The following is a 13,576-nucleotide window of genomic DNA, read 5'->3' as shown; positions in this document are numbered from 1 at the left end:
ACATAAACTTTTACTTGTTTTAGATAGTGTGGGGCTTAAGGAGGGGGGAAAGTAGTTTGTAATGGAGTTGTAAAAGGGGGAGCTGATCCAGTACCAGGTGAAAATTTAAGATTACACAGGGTAATAAAATGGAGAAGGGGGTATTGGAATAGGGAATTGGACTGAAAAATTCTTATAGTTCAGATGCTGTAAATATGTCAGAGGTTTTTGATCAAGACAGTTGATAGGTAAGAAGCTTAGGGAAAAGGGGGGAGAGATTCATAACCAGAAGCATTAGTATTATTTGGAGGAGTGGCAGGCTGTATAGGCCTGTGGCCAAAAAGCCACAAATCATATTTCTGTTGTCTTTGTTTATAATCTTTATTTAAAATCTTAATTATCCCTTTCAGTTTCTCAGTCATTCTTTCGGTTTACCTCTCGTGCTTTTGTACCAGCTTGATGTCACTACCCATACTTCGTGCCCCTTGGAATTATGGTATCTGTGAGCACAGACTCATCATACTCTGCACAGGCCAGAAGTTCCATTGTAACTCCTGGCTTGTCCCAGGAGCACCCTGCCAGTAAAAAGTAATCCAGACATACTGAAAACTCTCAAGTATTATTAAGAACTATTTATGTTGCATTCAAATAAACTTTTAGTAAAAGAAATAAATGCAGACTTACCAGCTTTTTTTTAATAATATGTATATTTTTATTTTGCCATCCATCAATTTTGCTAATTTATCCAAGATCCCCGTGGATACCAAAATCTTCTGAGGCTCAAGTCCCTTACAGTCGACCCTCCATATCCGCGAGTTCCACATCTGCAGATACCATCAGTCTTCTAACTAGAGCTACATAGAAAATCCATGGTTTCATAATGAATAATTTCACACACACATAAATATTTGAATTTGAGATTCTATATGTTCAAAGCCTACATTTATGAGTACTTTCTAGCCCTATTTAATTTTGAGATAATTTTAACAGAAGACTATTTTTTTCATATTTCCAGTTTGGGGGTAAATTTCTAAAATCTCTAAAGATAACATACTAGATTTTCAGGTTTTTACAACATTGCATAGAAAGTGAATCTTTAATTTACACAGATTTTGTGCTTCAGATTTGATTTTTATTTGGAGAAGAAAGGATGGGCCTGACTTACCAGCTTTTACCTTTCCTTGTTCTACTTCTTTAAATGAAAATGCTATCATTTTATGTAAACGCATCAGCTTTTTTTAGAGTGCTATGAATAAATTGTTTGGTTTGTGAATATATTTAAGAAAAACAATAAGCAAAATAGTCTATACTTTTTATATTGTGGCAGTAGGCTTTATTTCAGTTGGTTTTTTTATAGTGTTATAATTTTAAGGTTTTATTGATTAAAGAATGGTATTTTACATGTAATAGATAACTTTTAAGGACTATTTCTAATCACATTAAGTTCAAATGATGCATTTTAACCTAACATCTTTTTTCTTCTCAGTCTGTAAGACTTGTATTGTCCAGCACTTTGAAGACAGCAATGATTGTCCAAGGTGTGGCAACCAGGTTCACGAGACAAACCCGTTAGAAATGTTGAGGTACGTAAATGTATTTTTAGTTCAACTAACTTAAATAAATTATATAAACTCTTAATTTTTATTATGCATCATATTTGTTAGGACTTTGACTCAGTTAATGTAGGTTTTATGATTTTCATTTTAAAGCATTTTATTTCAATTCAAAGTATTTTATTAAGAGGACATGAAAAACAAGGCTGTGCATATTAAATATTTAAGAAACACATTTCCAAGAATTATAACTTTATCTCAGGCTCTAAGTTACTTTAGTTGTAGTTACTTTCAGTATTTTAAATTTATTTATTTTTGCTGTGTTGGGTCTTCGTTGCTGCATGCAGGCTTTCTCTAGTTGCAGCGAGCAGGGGCCACTCTTCGTTGTGGTGTGCGGGCTTCTCATTGCGGTGGCTTCTCTTGTTGCGGAGCACGGGCTCTAGGCACACGGGGTTCAGCAGTTGTGGCTCACAGCTCTAGAGCACAGGCTCGGTAGTTGTGGTGCACGGGCTTAGTTGCTCCGCGGCATGTGGGATCTTCCCAGACCAGGGCTTGAACCTGTGTCCCCTGCATTGGCAGAAGGATTCTTAACCACTGCGCCACCAAGGAAGTCCCCTATTTTCAGTATTTTAATATTCTACAAAATACTCTATATTTGCTGAGCTACACGGTAGTAGAAAGAGGGCAGACCTGATGGTCAGGGAGACTAATCTTGATACTATTAATTTTTTAAAATGTGTCATATATTCAAAAAGAGTGTACAAACATTTATGTAAAACTTAAAAGAATTTTAAAAATGACTACCTTTTTACCATTTACTTAGTGGTATAATCATTATACCAAATAAATAGTAATAATATAAAGAAGTATAATCATATATTTTTAAAGATAGAAGTGCTACATAAGATCCTAATCTAAATCCTTTTTCAAGATTAGAAATTGAAATTTATAGAAGTGACACAACATTGCCTAAGGTCCTAGCAAACTAAAATGTCACTTCCCAGCTACAAGCCAGGTGTCCTCACCACTAAGCCCGTTTTCTTCCCACTGTTCCTACCATAGCTCTACCATAGATCAACTGTGCAATCTCAGGAAAGTACCCATTGAAAAACAGAATTAGATATTCTCTAGAGAGCCCTTACTAACTTCATCTCTATGTGATGTTTGCCATCATTCTATAAGTCTGGATTTGTAAGTCTTACATTTTAGACTTCTTTTCTATGTTAGTGCCTATAGTTGGAATAATTTGTCTATAAGTAAATGTATGGCCCATTGGTTTTCAAAGTGTGGTCCCCAAACCATTAGTATCTTATTAGAAATGACAGTTCTTGGGCCCCGCCTCAGACCCTCTGAATCAGCAACTCTGAGAAGGTGCTGCAAGTGAGGGGCATCAGGGGTGTGAAGGGAGGGACAGATGCCAGTTTTAAATAAAATGCTGAGGATAGGCCTCATTGAGAAGGTGATATTTGAGCACAGAATTGCTGTCTCTGAGGGAATTAGCCATGCATAAATCTGAGGAAAGCATGCCTGTTGCAGGTCAGGGGAGCAGCCAGTGCACACGGCCTGAGTCAGGAGTTAGGAGGGCACCTGCAACTTGTCTGAGGAGCAGCAAGGGAGCCTGGGTAGTGGGCCAGGAGCTCAGAGATTGTGGACCTGATCTCTGACCTGAGCAACTAGAGAATGGGGTTGTCATGAACTGAGATAAGGAAGACTAAGGATAGAGCAGGTTTGGGGGACAGGTAGATGGGGTGTTTGGATTTGGACAAGTTGAGTCTGTTAATTATTTCAGAGAAGAGAGAAGTTGGCAGGTGAATATACAAGTCTGTGATTCAAGGGGAGAGGTCTGGCTGGGGTTAAATATCTGGTAGTCTTCAGCATGTAGACAGTATTTAAAACTGTGGGACTGGATGAGATCACGTACGGGTGTGAGTGCAGAGAGAAGAGTAGAGGACCAAGGATTGATCCCTGGAGCATTCCAACGTTGAGAGGTCAGGGAGAGGAGGAAGGACCAGCAAAGGAAACTGAAGAGGCACAGTCAGTATAGGAGAGGGCGGATCCAAGTGTGTGGCTTGGAAGCCAAGCAAAGAAGAGGGAGTGACGGACTGTGTCTGATGTTGTAAGGTGAAGACAGAGTTGACAGTTGGATTTAGCAACTTGGAGGTCATCAGCCTTGACAAGAGCACTTTCAGTAGAGCTGTGAGGCAAAGACTTAACTGGATTGTTACGAGAGAGCAAGGGAAGAAGAAGAATTAGAAACAGTGAATATAGACAACTTTTTCAGGTTTTGCCACAAATGGGAGTGGGAGCAAAGAAATGAGGTGGTAGCCGTTCAGAGAAGTACAGTCAAGAAGGTTTTCTGTTTTGTTGTGCTATGGGAGAAATGATGGCATGTGTGAAGGGACTAATCCAAGAAAGAGTAAAAAGGTAATAATAGGAGAGTTGGGGAGAGGGGGCATTGCTGAAGCAGTGTTCTTGGGTGGTTGAAAGGGAGTGAAATCTAATAGAAGAGACTGGCTTCATACAGGTCGTGTGTAGCAGCAGGTAGGAGGGCAGAGTAGACATGGGTGCAGATGCCACAGGAAGATGTGGTGGTCAGAGTCTGTGCAAGTTTGTGTCTCACTGAGGAGAAGATGTGTATCAGCCAAGAGTAAGGACGGAAAAGGCGGGTGTAGGGGTTGGCGAGAGAAGAAAGTGTGTTGTCCAGGAAAGTAAGAGAATAAATGGACTGGGAAGTGTAGTGTGAGTCCTGGCAACCTGAAAGGCGCACCTGGGTTATAGTTAGAATTTGAAAGGGTGTGGTTGGGCTTTCCAGCCCATGGGTAGAAGGTGATGGAGAGCTGGATTGGACTGGTGGTGTGGTTACACCAAATGATTTTGAGCAAGTGAGGGAGGGACAGGGGAGTCAAAGGTGCATGCAAGCTGTGGCTGTAATGACTGCTGTGGGGTAGTCCTGAATGGACGGTGAGGGCAGCAAGAACATGACGTTGGTGAGGGGTGATGTCCCACGGGGACAGGAATGGAACTAGTTGATTCCTGAACCATTTGTGCATAGTAAGAAGAAATTCTTCCAGAGAATTTGGGAATAGGTATGTAGCAGATGAAGAAAAGAAAGCAATTACTAACTCCAGGGAAAGAAAAAAGTTGAAGGAGGGGATATCTTTAATCAGAGTACACTGTGAATATTTAGATGATCCTAACCATGTAAACACTCATTATTGTAAAAATGGCAGTAAGACTATTAGGAAGATGAGAGTTGGGAAAACATATGTTGGGAGGAAAGGGGCATGGCAGGATGATATCAGAGAGCTAAACCTTTATCTCCCACAGAAGGAGGTCAGAAAAACCTAGACAGCAGAGAAAGAATGGCTTTGTTTTTTAATTTGTCATCCATCTATCTATCATATGTATAGAAATATGAAAGTAAATACTAGACAGAACAGCTTGGATTTGAAAGCGGTTGCCCCTGGGGTTGTAGGAATCAGGAACAGAGAGAGCGGGGCATAAAAATGTTGTATTTTCATATAAGGTTACGGGGAAGTTTGACTTGTAAATTATACATGTGTATTACATTGATAAAACAAATATTAAGAAGAAGAGAAATAATACTTCTCTTAAACACTGTTACTATTAAATAGTCTGGGAAAACTTTGTGAAGGAGTTAGTGGGTAAGTCCTGAAGAATCAGGTAACATCGGTTTGGTTGGAGAGTAGGAACTGGAAAAGAGTATTTGAGCCAGGATGAAGAGCATGAGGGAGGAAAACAGATTGGAAAAGGCAGGGCATTCTTGGGGATAATTGAGCAAGTCAGTTGGCTAGAGAAGAGTGACAAGAGAGCAGCACCAGTTACAGTTTGTAGGTTGGACTCAAGTTATATAAACACTTGAAGCCAGGTGATAGGAAGAAATTAGTTCTTGAGCAGGCAAATAATGATCAAATTCGTGCCTAAGGAAAACTCATTATGAGCATGTCAAGGTAAAGGGAAATATCTCTATGCTGTCCTCTAAATAGGGTGGTAATTGAGGGACTGGAAGGATGGGAAATGTGCAAAGACTAGGTGGGAGAAACATTGAGAAGCAGCTGTCTGGGGCTTGGTGAGTAAATATGTGAAGCAGGAGAGACAGGTAGGTTAAAATAATGCTTGCATTTTGAGCCTATTTGGGAATGATATGGTATCATTTCTAAATTTAATCTTTAAAAAGTAAGACAGAGGTATTCAGTATTTTGTTGAAGGAGAATAGATAAGATAGTCGACATATATGAACAAAAGGAGGTGCTTGGGATATTCAACATCTGTTGGAAGTATGGAACTTGAGCTCAGCAGAGAGATGCAATGTGTGTGTGTGTGTGTATATATATATGTTATCTGCCTATATGTTAGTTTTGAAGTCACAAAAGTGGATGAGATCTTCAATGAAGGCAGCCTGTAGAAAAGGTCAGAGGGTGCAGAGAGCAGATCAAAGGAGAATACTCAGATGTAGAGGTAGTTGGAAAAAGAAAAATATCTTGGGGACAAAGGGAGTTGATAGAAAAAAAGAAAAACCAGGAAGAAATTTTCAGGGAGGCAGCGTCAGGCAGCACTGATAAACTGCTGCAGAGCAATGAGGAGAAAAATGACTTTCAGAGGAATTAAGATCTTTTAAATTTTAGCTCTCAAAAAAATTTTGAATCTATTCATTATGGAAGTTATGGATGATTTGAGGAGTTCAGCCGAGTAAAAGAAGCAAAGATATGTGACAGAAATAATGTCAACTGTGATTTCATAGTTTTTCCAGTTGGAAGAAGAGGTTGTGTATCTGCTAACAGCTTGAAAAGACAATAGGTTAAGCCAAGCAAGGTTTGGGGGCTTTTTAGATGTGAGAAACGTAGCCGTGTTTTCAGTTGGAGAAGAGCACTGCCGCTGAGCAGGGCGAAGGAGATGAGCGGAGAGGGTGTCTCCGGAGCAGGAGGACAAGATGAAGAAATGAAAGCCGTGGAAAGGAAGAGTTATGCTCAGATACAGCAGGAAAAGGAGATGAGAAAAATGTCGAGAGAAATATTTACGTTTTTTATCTAGGAAAAATGGTCTAAATTTCTCAGAAGAGAAGACTGGAGATTATTTCTTTCATAGGAAAGAGCCACAGTTGTGGTAGAGGTTTTGAAAGCAATAGCTGGCTGCATCAGCTATTGCTGTATAACAAACCACCCCTAAATTTCATGCTGAACACAACAGTAAAAGCATTTATTATTCCTCACAGTTCTGTGTGGTTCACAGATCCAGGTGGGTCTGCTGGTCTTGGCTGGGCTCGCTCAGGTGACTGCAGTCAGAGGCTGGTCAGTTGCTGCCCTGCTGATCCTGGCCTGGGTTCTGTCCTGTTGGGTTGGGCTGTCCATGACCTAGTGTGAGATGGCCTCAGCAGGGCAGCTTGGCTCCTTGGACATAGTGTCACGTCCTCCAGACTTGTTCTAATGGTGGCAGGATTCCAAGAAAGCACACCAAAGCACGTGATATGCCTCATAAGGCTTGCGCTCAGAGCTAAGCAGTGTCACTTGTGCCACATCCTTTTGGCCCGACCACGTTTCAGGGCTGGCCCATATTCTCAGAGTGGAGAAATAGACTCCATCCCTTTATCAAAGTCCTGTTCAGAGGGGCAAGATTGTAGAGAGAGCTGGGGACGGGACCATTTTTGTAATCTGTGTTCCACTGGGACAGCCTAGAAATAGATGTGCTCCCCTCGCAGAGCAGTTGGGTGTGATACTTGTGCCAAAACTGTGTATGTTCTATATTTTGTAGTGTATGTGAGATGCAGATCTTAAATGGTTTACCTATTGGATTTTGATGTCTTTATTGTTTGTATATTCTCTTTTTTCCTCTTTGGAAGGTTGGATAACACATTAGAGGAAATTATATTTAAGTTGGTCCCTGGACTACGAGAACGTAAGTTGCTCTTTGGGTTCTTGCAGAGTTTTGTGAAATCACCATTTCTGTTAAAGACTTCATGATTGTGTTTCTATTACTTTTATAATTTTTTCTTTTAAATTAGAAGAACTTGAGCGTGAGTCTGAATTTTGGAAGAAAAACAAGCCTCAAGAAAATGGACAAGGTGATTTTTTTTTTTACTTCTATATCTGATGGAATCTCTCAAATTGGTCAGCTTTTTGTAGCTGTGGTGAACTAATCTCTCTTTTCAAGCTCAAGTTTCTCCTGTACAAGGGGTACAATTCATGTACCCCTTTATATTCTGAACCTTTCTCTGATTATGAACTTTTTATATAGAATCATGAGATTTTATATAAATGCATGGAAATCTGGAGTCAGTCCAGTTGAAGGTAATTGGAAATAGAGGAAATTGGGAAGAGAAAAAGGAGATAAAACAGAAAAGTGACCGCTGATTATAGCAATATTAGCTGGAGAGCTAAAGGAGACTGAAGTAAGAAATAGCCATAGCCTGCAACTAAACAGTGAGGCATTTGCTGTTTTATTTTATTTTGTATGTTTAATAGGAGACGGAACTGGGATGTAGCTGAGAGCCAGATCAGAGGATCTTGCTATGCTCTGATAATCTGGAACGAACTTTTCATAGGTAGAGCTCAGATGATACAAATTTATATATCCTAAAATTTGAAAGATATTTCTAGACACTTATGGGAATTTTCCCCATCATCTATGCTAAGTGACCAAATTTCCCTTTTGGGTCCCAGGAGACTGAGAAATCAGCAATTTTTAATAATTAAGGAAAGTGGGAAACATTACCGGGCAGAGTAATGTTTTTAGTATATATATATTCACACAAAAGAAAAAAAAAGTACAACATATCTGAAATTATAAGGAAGTAGTATCCTTTCCTATTGACATAAATATGAGGTTTGTTTCAAGATGGCCTAAAAATACCATTGAAATCTTTCAAGGATATATGTCTGTTTTTATAGGCTCACTTGTGAGCTCAGTCTTCTATCCCTGGTTTTTCCATACGATTCACAGGATTGTCAGTTACATATCATTAAAGTGGCTTTCTCACTTCATATGTAAAATGGGGATCAGAGTTTTTTTAGTTCAGCTTAACTGTGCAGGGCTGGCTTCCTATAGCAGGGGAGGTTTGAGAATAGTTTTGAATGATTGGAATAAGGTAGCAAGAGATTATTTTTAATCTATAATCAAAACACTGAAATGGGCAAAGAAGCCAAGCCTGGCAAAAAATGACTTAACTAAAGGCTTGTTTTACCCAAGTGTAAATTGCAATTTAGACAGTAGTGCTATACTAAAAATATAGGTAAAATTGACTGAATGTTCCAGTTTTTGACTACTTTTTCAAGAGGACAGGAGCCAGGGCTTGTCATCAGAAGCTATGTGGTCAGGTTAGTCCATGACTGTGTGTCTTACAGATTGCATAGCGAAGGACTGTAGCCTACTTTGCGTTTATCTCCCTTTTCCCATATTTCTGCCTTTTTAAAGTATTTTATCATACTTGGTCTTTAGTTTGGGTGAAGAATTTGGACCTTTTCTTGGAGCTGGATCTTGGTTCATAGAAGGCAGCTCCTGTCTATGTGGGTTCCATATAAAAAGGCAGAAGAGAGAACCCACCTGCCCTGTATGATAACATCTGTAATGCTTTTACTACAGTCATTAAAGAGGAGCTAAGTGGTCTTTTTTTCCCCTGGGATTTTCTATACTGTAATGCTTGGCTGACTAATTCTTTCAAGTTTCAGCTTACAGACATTTTATCTGGAAATGTCCCCTGAATCTCTGCTTCCCCAGAGTTTGGGTTTATTAACTGTTATATGTACCCACCTGGTCTATCTTACCTCTTATATCAAAGGCCTTATCGACTTCTCCATCTGTTTTCTTTACTTGCCTGTACCTCCTTCTAAATACTCTGACACGATGAGGGTGAGGATGATAACACTACAGTTTCAATATTGTTTCCCCAGGCTTAGTCTTAACAGAGTTAAAGGCACTCAGTAAATGAATGAATCAACAAATATAGTTGCACTATATGTAGCCTTCTGGTATTTCATAGGTTAAATACATTTGTTTATAGTATGCTACTCAGATTTCTTTGATGATGTTTTAATGTTACATAGTTACATACAAGTTAAAAAAGCTAATTCATTTCACTTATTTCACTAGCTAATTTTATGAATATCTAATAAGTTGAAATTTTGAGAACTTAGAGAATATTTTAGTTTGAAAAGAGTACTTGGTTTTAAGTTTTGAATATATATAGAATTTGGAAGTATTTTTATATCTTATCAATTTCTAAGTGGTCTCATCACTAACAGCAGTCATTTTTGTGACCAAATATAGCTAGTCCTGAGTCTTTCATTTGGATGTCCCAGTGAGCCTAGAAGTCGTAAGCTATGTTCATAAGTCACTGATGGTTTTTTAAAAATATTTCCATTGTTGAGTGGTTGGGACATTTAAAGGTACTAAAAGTTTCCGTTATTCTTCATCAAAAACTGTTAAGAAATGTTTTTTAAAGTTTATTTTTGTTTTCGTGGTTAGTATATTATTGCTTAGCTATAAAATCAACTGAGTTAACTTAGCTTTATTTAAATTACACAGATGATACTTCAAAAGTTGACAAACCTAAAGTAGATGAAGAAGGTGATGAAAATCAAGATGATAAAGACTATCACAGAAGTGACCCACAAATTGCTATATGTCTAGATTGTTTACGAAATAATGGACAATCAGGGGACAATGTAGTAAAGGTGAGTGGACAAGTACAGTTGTTTTTTTAATAATCATTTTATAGTAGACCTTTCATAACTTGTTGATGAATTTTCCTACTGTTTCAGAATGTTTGCTTTCAAATTTTTTATTAACATAAACAAATAGAATGTCATTCTCTGACAGTCTCTTACCTGCAAATAGCCAAGCAGTTGCTTACTTCAGGCTCCTGATTTCTAAACCTCACAACTGAACCGTCCTGGGTCACTGCCACCACCTAGTGGCCAATGAGGAGAATCACGCCTGTATTTCTCCTCTTTCAACCTCCTTTTATACCTTTGTTGGGAGTTCATATACACTGTTTTTCTCTTTTTAAGTGTAGTCACCAACTCAGATTCAGATCATTTCATGTTGGGAAGCATCTTCAACCTTTATTCATCCTCTTCTGATTTTCTCTTTTGTTTCTCTGTTTTTATTTGCAATTCAAAAAAGCTATCCATGTCGTGGCTAATACATTTTATGAACAACATAATTGGTTTTGATGGATGTCATAAAGTACCCGTGAACTTTTCCTTTACTTCCTCTGTGTGATCTGGAGGCCAGTGAGTTGAATTTTTTTTTTTTTTTTTTTTTTTTTTTGGCGGTACATGGGCCTCTCACTGTTGTGGCCTCTGCCGTTGCGGAGCACAGGCTCAGCGGCCATGGCTCATGAGCCTAGCCGTTCCGCGGCATATGAGATCTTCCCAAACCGGGGCATGAACCCATGTCCCCTGCATCGGCAGGCAGACTCTCAACCACTGCGCCACCAGGGAAGCCCAAGTTGAATTTTTTACTAATACATTTAATGAAATTTTCCTGTCAGGAAGTTAAAAACAAAATTTTTCAACTCTGATTAAGTTTTCACAGCATTTTTCAAAAAGAAATATGTATTAGCATAGTGACTCAATGAATATTTATCCACTATGTGGATATTAGTCAGTGAAGATGTAAATAATAAGTTTTTTCCCTCAAGAACTTTTGGTTGGGTCTTACACATACAAACAGTTATAATACAATATGATAATTGATTTAGTTAAGAGAGGTTGGTTGGACAAGGCATGTAATAGAGTACAGCAGTATTTAGAGAAGTGGCCACTGTACCTATTTATCCTTCCAGGCTTCTCTATTGGCTTTTATGCTCTGGTGCAGCACCCTTTCCTTTTTGTCAGTCTTTTCATCAATTTTTAATAACTTTACATTTCTCTCTTATTCCCAGTCATTTCTGTAGTCCTCTTTTGGGGATTTTTTTTTTTTTTTTTTTTTTTTTGCATTACGTGGGCCTCTCACTGTTGTGGCCTCTCCCGTTGCGGAGCACAGGCTCCGAACGCGCACGGGCCCAGCCACTCCGTGGCATGTGGGATCCTCCCAGACCGGGGCACGAACCCGTGTCCCCTGCATCGGCAGGCAGACTCTCAACCACTGTGCCACCAGGGAAGCCCGGGGATGTTTTTCTTAACAGAGATTATGATCATCCTTTAGCTCTCTAGTACATGAGTTATTATCTTGTAGTGAAAATTAAGTCAATAGAAAGGTGGAATATCTCTTCATAAATAAATGTGAAGTCTACTTCTCTGCAGGATTTCTAGTATGAAAGTTATAAAACATTGCATTTTAGATATTCATCTGAAAAATTAACTACCCCCTGCCTTGATATTCTTTTTGGCATCTTGGACGCTTTGCCATTCCAGTTGACTTTTTATCTTTTCACTCTTTTCTTTATAGACTTTTCTCCATCCTTGTGCCTTCATTCTTAAAACCACTTTTACAGCCTACATGACATATACTGTGCTACCCCAATTCTCACCTTTTCTCTCGGCCACTCCTATACAGTTTCCACTGACTCTACTTCTTCCTGTCTTCTGCTTTATATATGTGAGTATAGCTAATACCTAGTCCTCCACTCAATTATTCTTTCTCTACAGTCATCCTAGGAGGTCACTTCTATTTTTTGTGTTTTCAGCTATTGAAAGAACTTATAAATCCCTCTTTCCAAACCTGCCATCTCTCCCAAGTTGAAGTATTATATCTCTAACTATTTTCAGTATCCTAGTTGGGAGTTTCACTAATACATAAAACTTAACATGTTTAAAGACAAATTCGTTACACTGTACTTCCACCTAACTTTACTCCAAACATGCTGTTTCAGTTATCGCTACCATCTTTTTTTTCTTTTTTAAGTTTTATTTCTTTTTATTTAACACCTTTCTTGGAGTATAATTGCTTTACAATGGTGTGTTGGTTTCTGCTGTATAACAAAGTGAATCAACTATGCATATACGTATATCCCCTCCCTATCCCATCCCTCTAGGTGGTCACAAAGCACCAAGCTGATCTCCCTGTGCTGTGCAGCTGCTTCCCACTAGCTAGCTATTTTACATTTGGTTCACTACTATCTTTCAACCAATCATAGAAATTCAAAATCTTGGGCGTTTTTGACCTTCTACCCTTCCCCTTCAACCAGTCATAAGTCCTGCAAAATTCCCCTCAGTCCACTGCTGCTCACCTTATATCTAGATTTTTGAAAGTAGTCTGAACTGTTTCCCGTATCCTTAATTTCTTTTATTATCCAGGGCTGAGGCTTCAGCCTAAGTGTGTGCAAGCATTCATGGCCACTATCAGGGTCAAGTAGTAAGTACTTTGTGCGCTGTGGGCCATATGGGCTTTGTTGCAGCTATTCAGCTTGCTTATTTTAGCACTAAAGCAGCCATAGACGATAGTGAACAAACTGGCTTGGCTGTGTTCCAATTAAACTTTACTTATGAAAATAGATAGCCAGATTTGGCTTGAGGGCTATGGCCATAGTTTGCCACATTCTAGAATCAAGTATTAACTCCTTGTGTTAGCATTCAAGCTCTTTCACTAACCCCTATCTTGATGAGTTTATCTCCCATTATTCCCATCAGTGAATCTGTCTCTCAAGACACATGATTATTGTCATTTATTTGTGAATACCAACATAAAAGTTGGCACCCATATTTGACAGAGGATTTGCATCCAGAATATATAAAGGCTTGTATTAAGAATATTTAAGACCCTCTAAAACTTTGAATAATCCTTCCTTTTTGGCATGTTCTTCCCTCTTCTCACCACTGTCCTAGACTTCTGTCAAGACCCAAGAGACCTCTATTTTTTGTGGCTTTTTTCCACCTTAGTGAATCCCTTCTGAAATTCTGTAAGACTTGCATTTATTTATTAAATCAGCATTTATTGTGTTCCTAAAGGTACCAGGCACTGATACTGTCTTTTATCTTCTTTGGTTTGTGTTTTGTCCTTGAAACTGGATTATATATTGCTTAAAGACAGAGAAATTATGCCTGCATTCCTTTACAGCCTTCTCAGTCATCTCATTACTCTGTAGT

The 13,576-nt window shown here is 38.8% G+C and overlaps 1 protein-coding gene across 3 annotated transcripts in view; it reads left to right on the top strand.

The window, feature by feature from the left end:
- Window positions 1-13,576, top strand: part of PCGF5 (polycomb group ring finger 5) — a 65,832-nt gene that overhangs the window by 18,894 nt on the left and 33,362 nt on the right. For 2 of the 3 annotated variants that reach the window (XM_081251816.1, XM_081251814.1), the window contains exons 3-6: window positions 1,466-1,562; window positions 7,390-7,445; window positions 7,552-7,611; window positions 10,071-10,219. In XM_081251816.1, the coding sequence (XP_081107942.1) occupies window positions 1,466-1,562; window positions 7,390-7,445; window positions 7,552-7,611; window positions 10,071-10,219 (362 nt within the window). The remainder of the gene's footprint in view (window positions 1-1,465; window positions 1,563-7,389; window positions 7,446-7,551; window positions 7,612-10,070; window positions 10,220-13,576) is intronic. The other variant, XM_081251815.1, reaches the window with a different exon arrangement.

Source organism: Mesoplodon bidens (assembly GCF_964165515.1).
Source record: "Mesoplodon bidens genome assembly, chromosome: 1".
Taxonomy (NCBI): Eukaryota; Metazoa; Chordata; class Mammalia; order Artiodactyla; family Ziphiidae; genus Mesoplodon; species Mesoplodon bidens.
The sequence above is the reverse complement of the archived record's forward strand: the minus strand, read 5'-3'. Positions and strand labels throughout refer to the sequence as shown.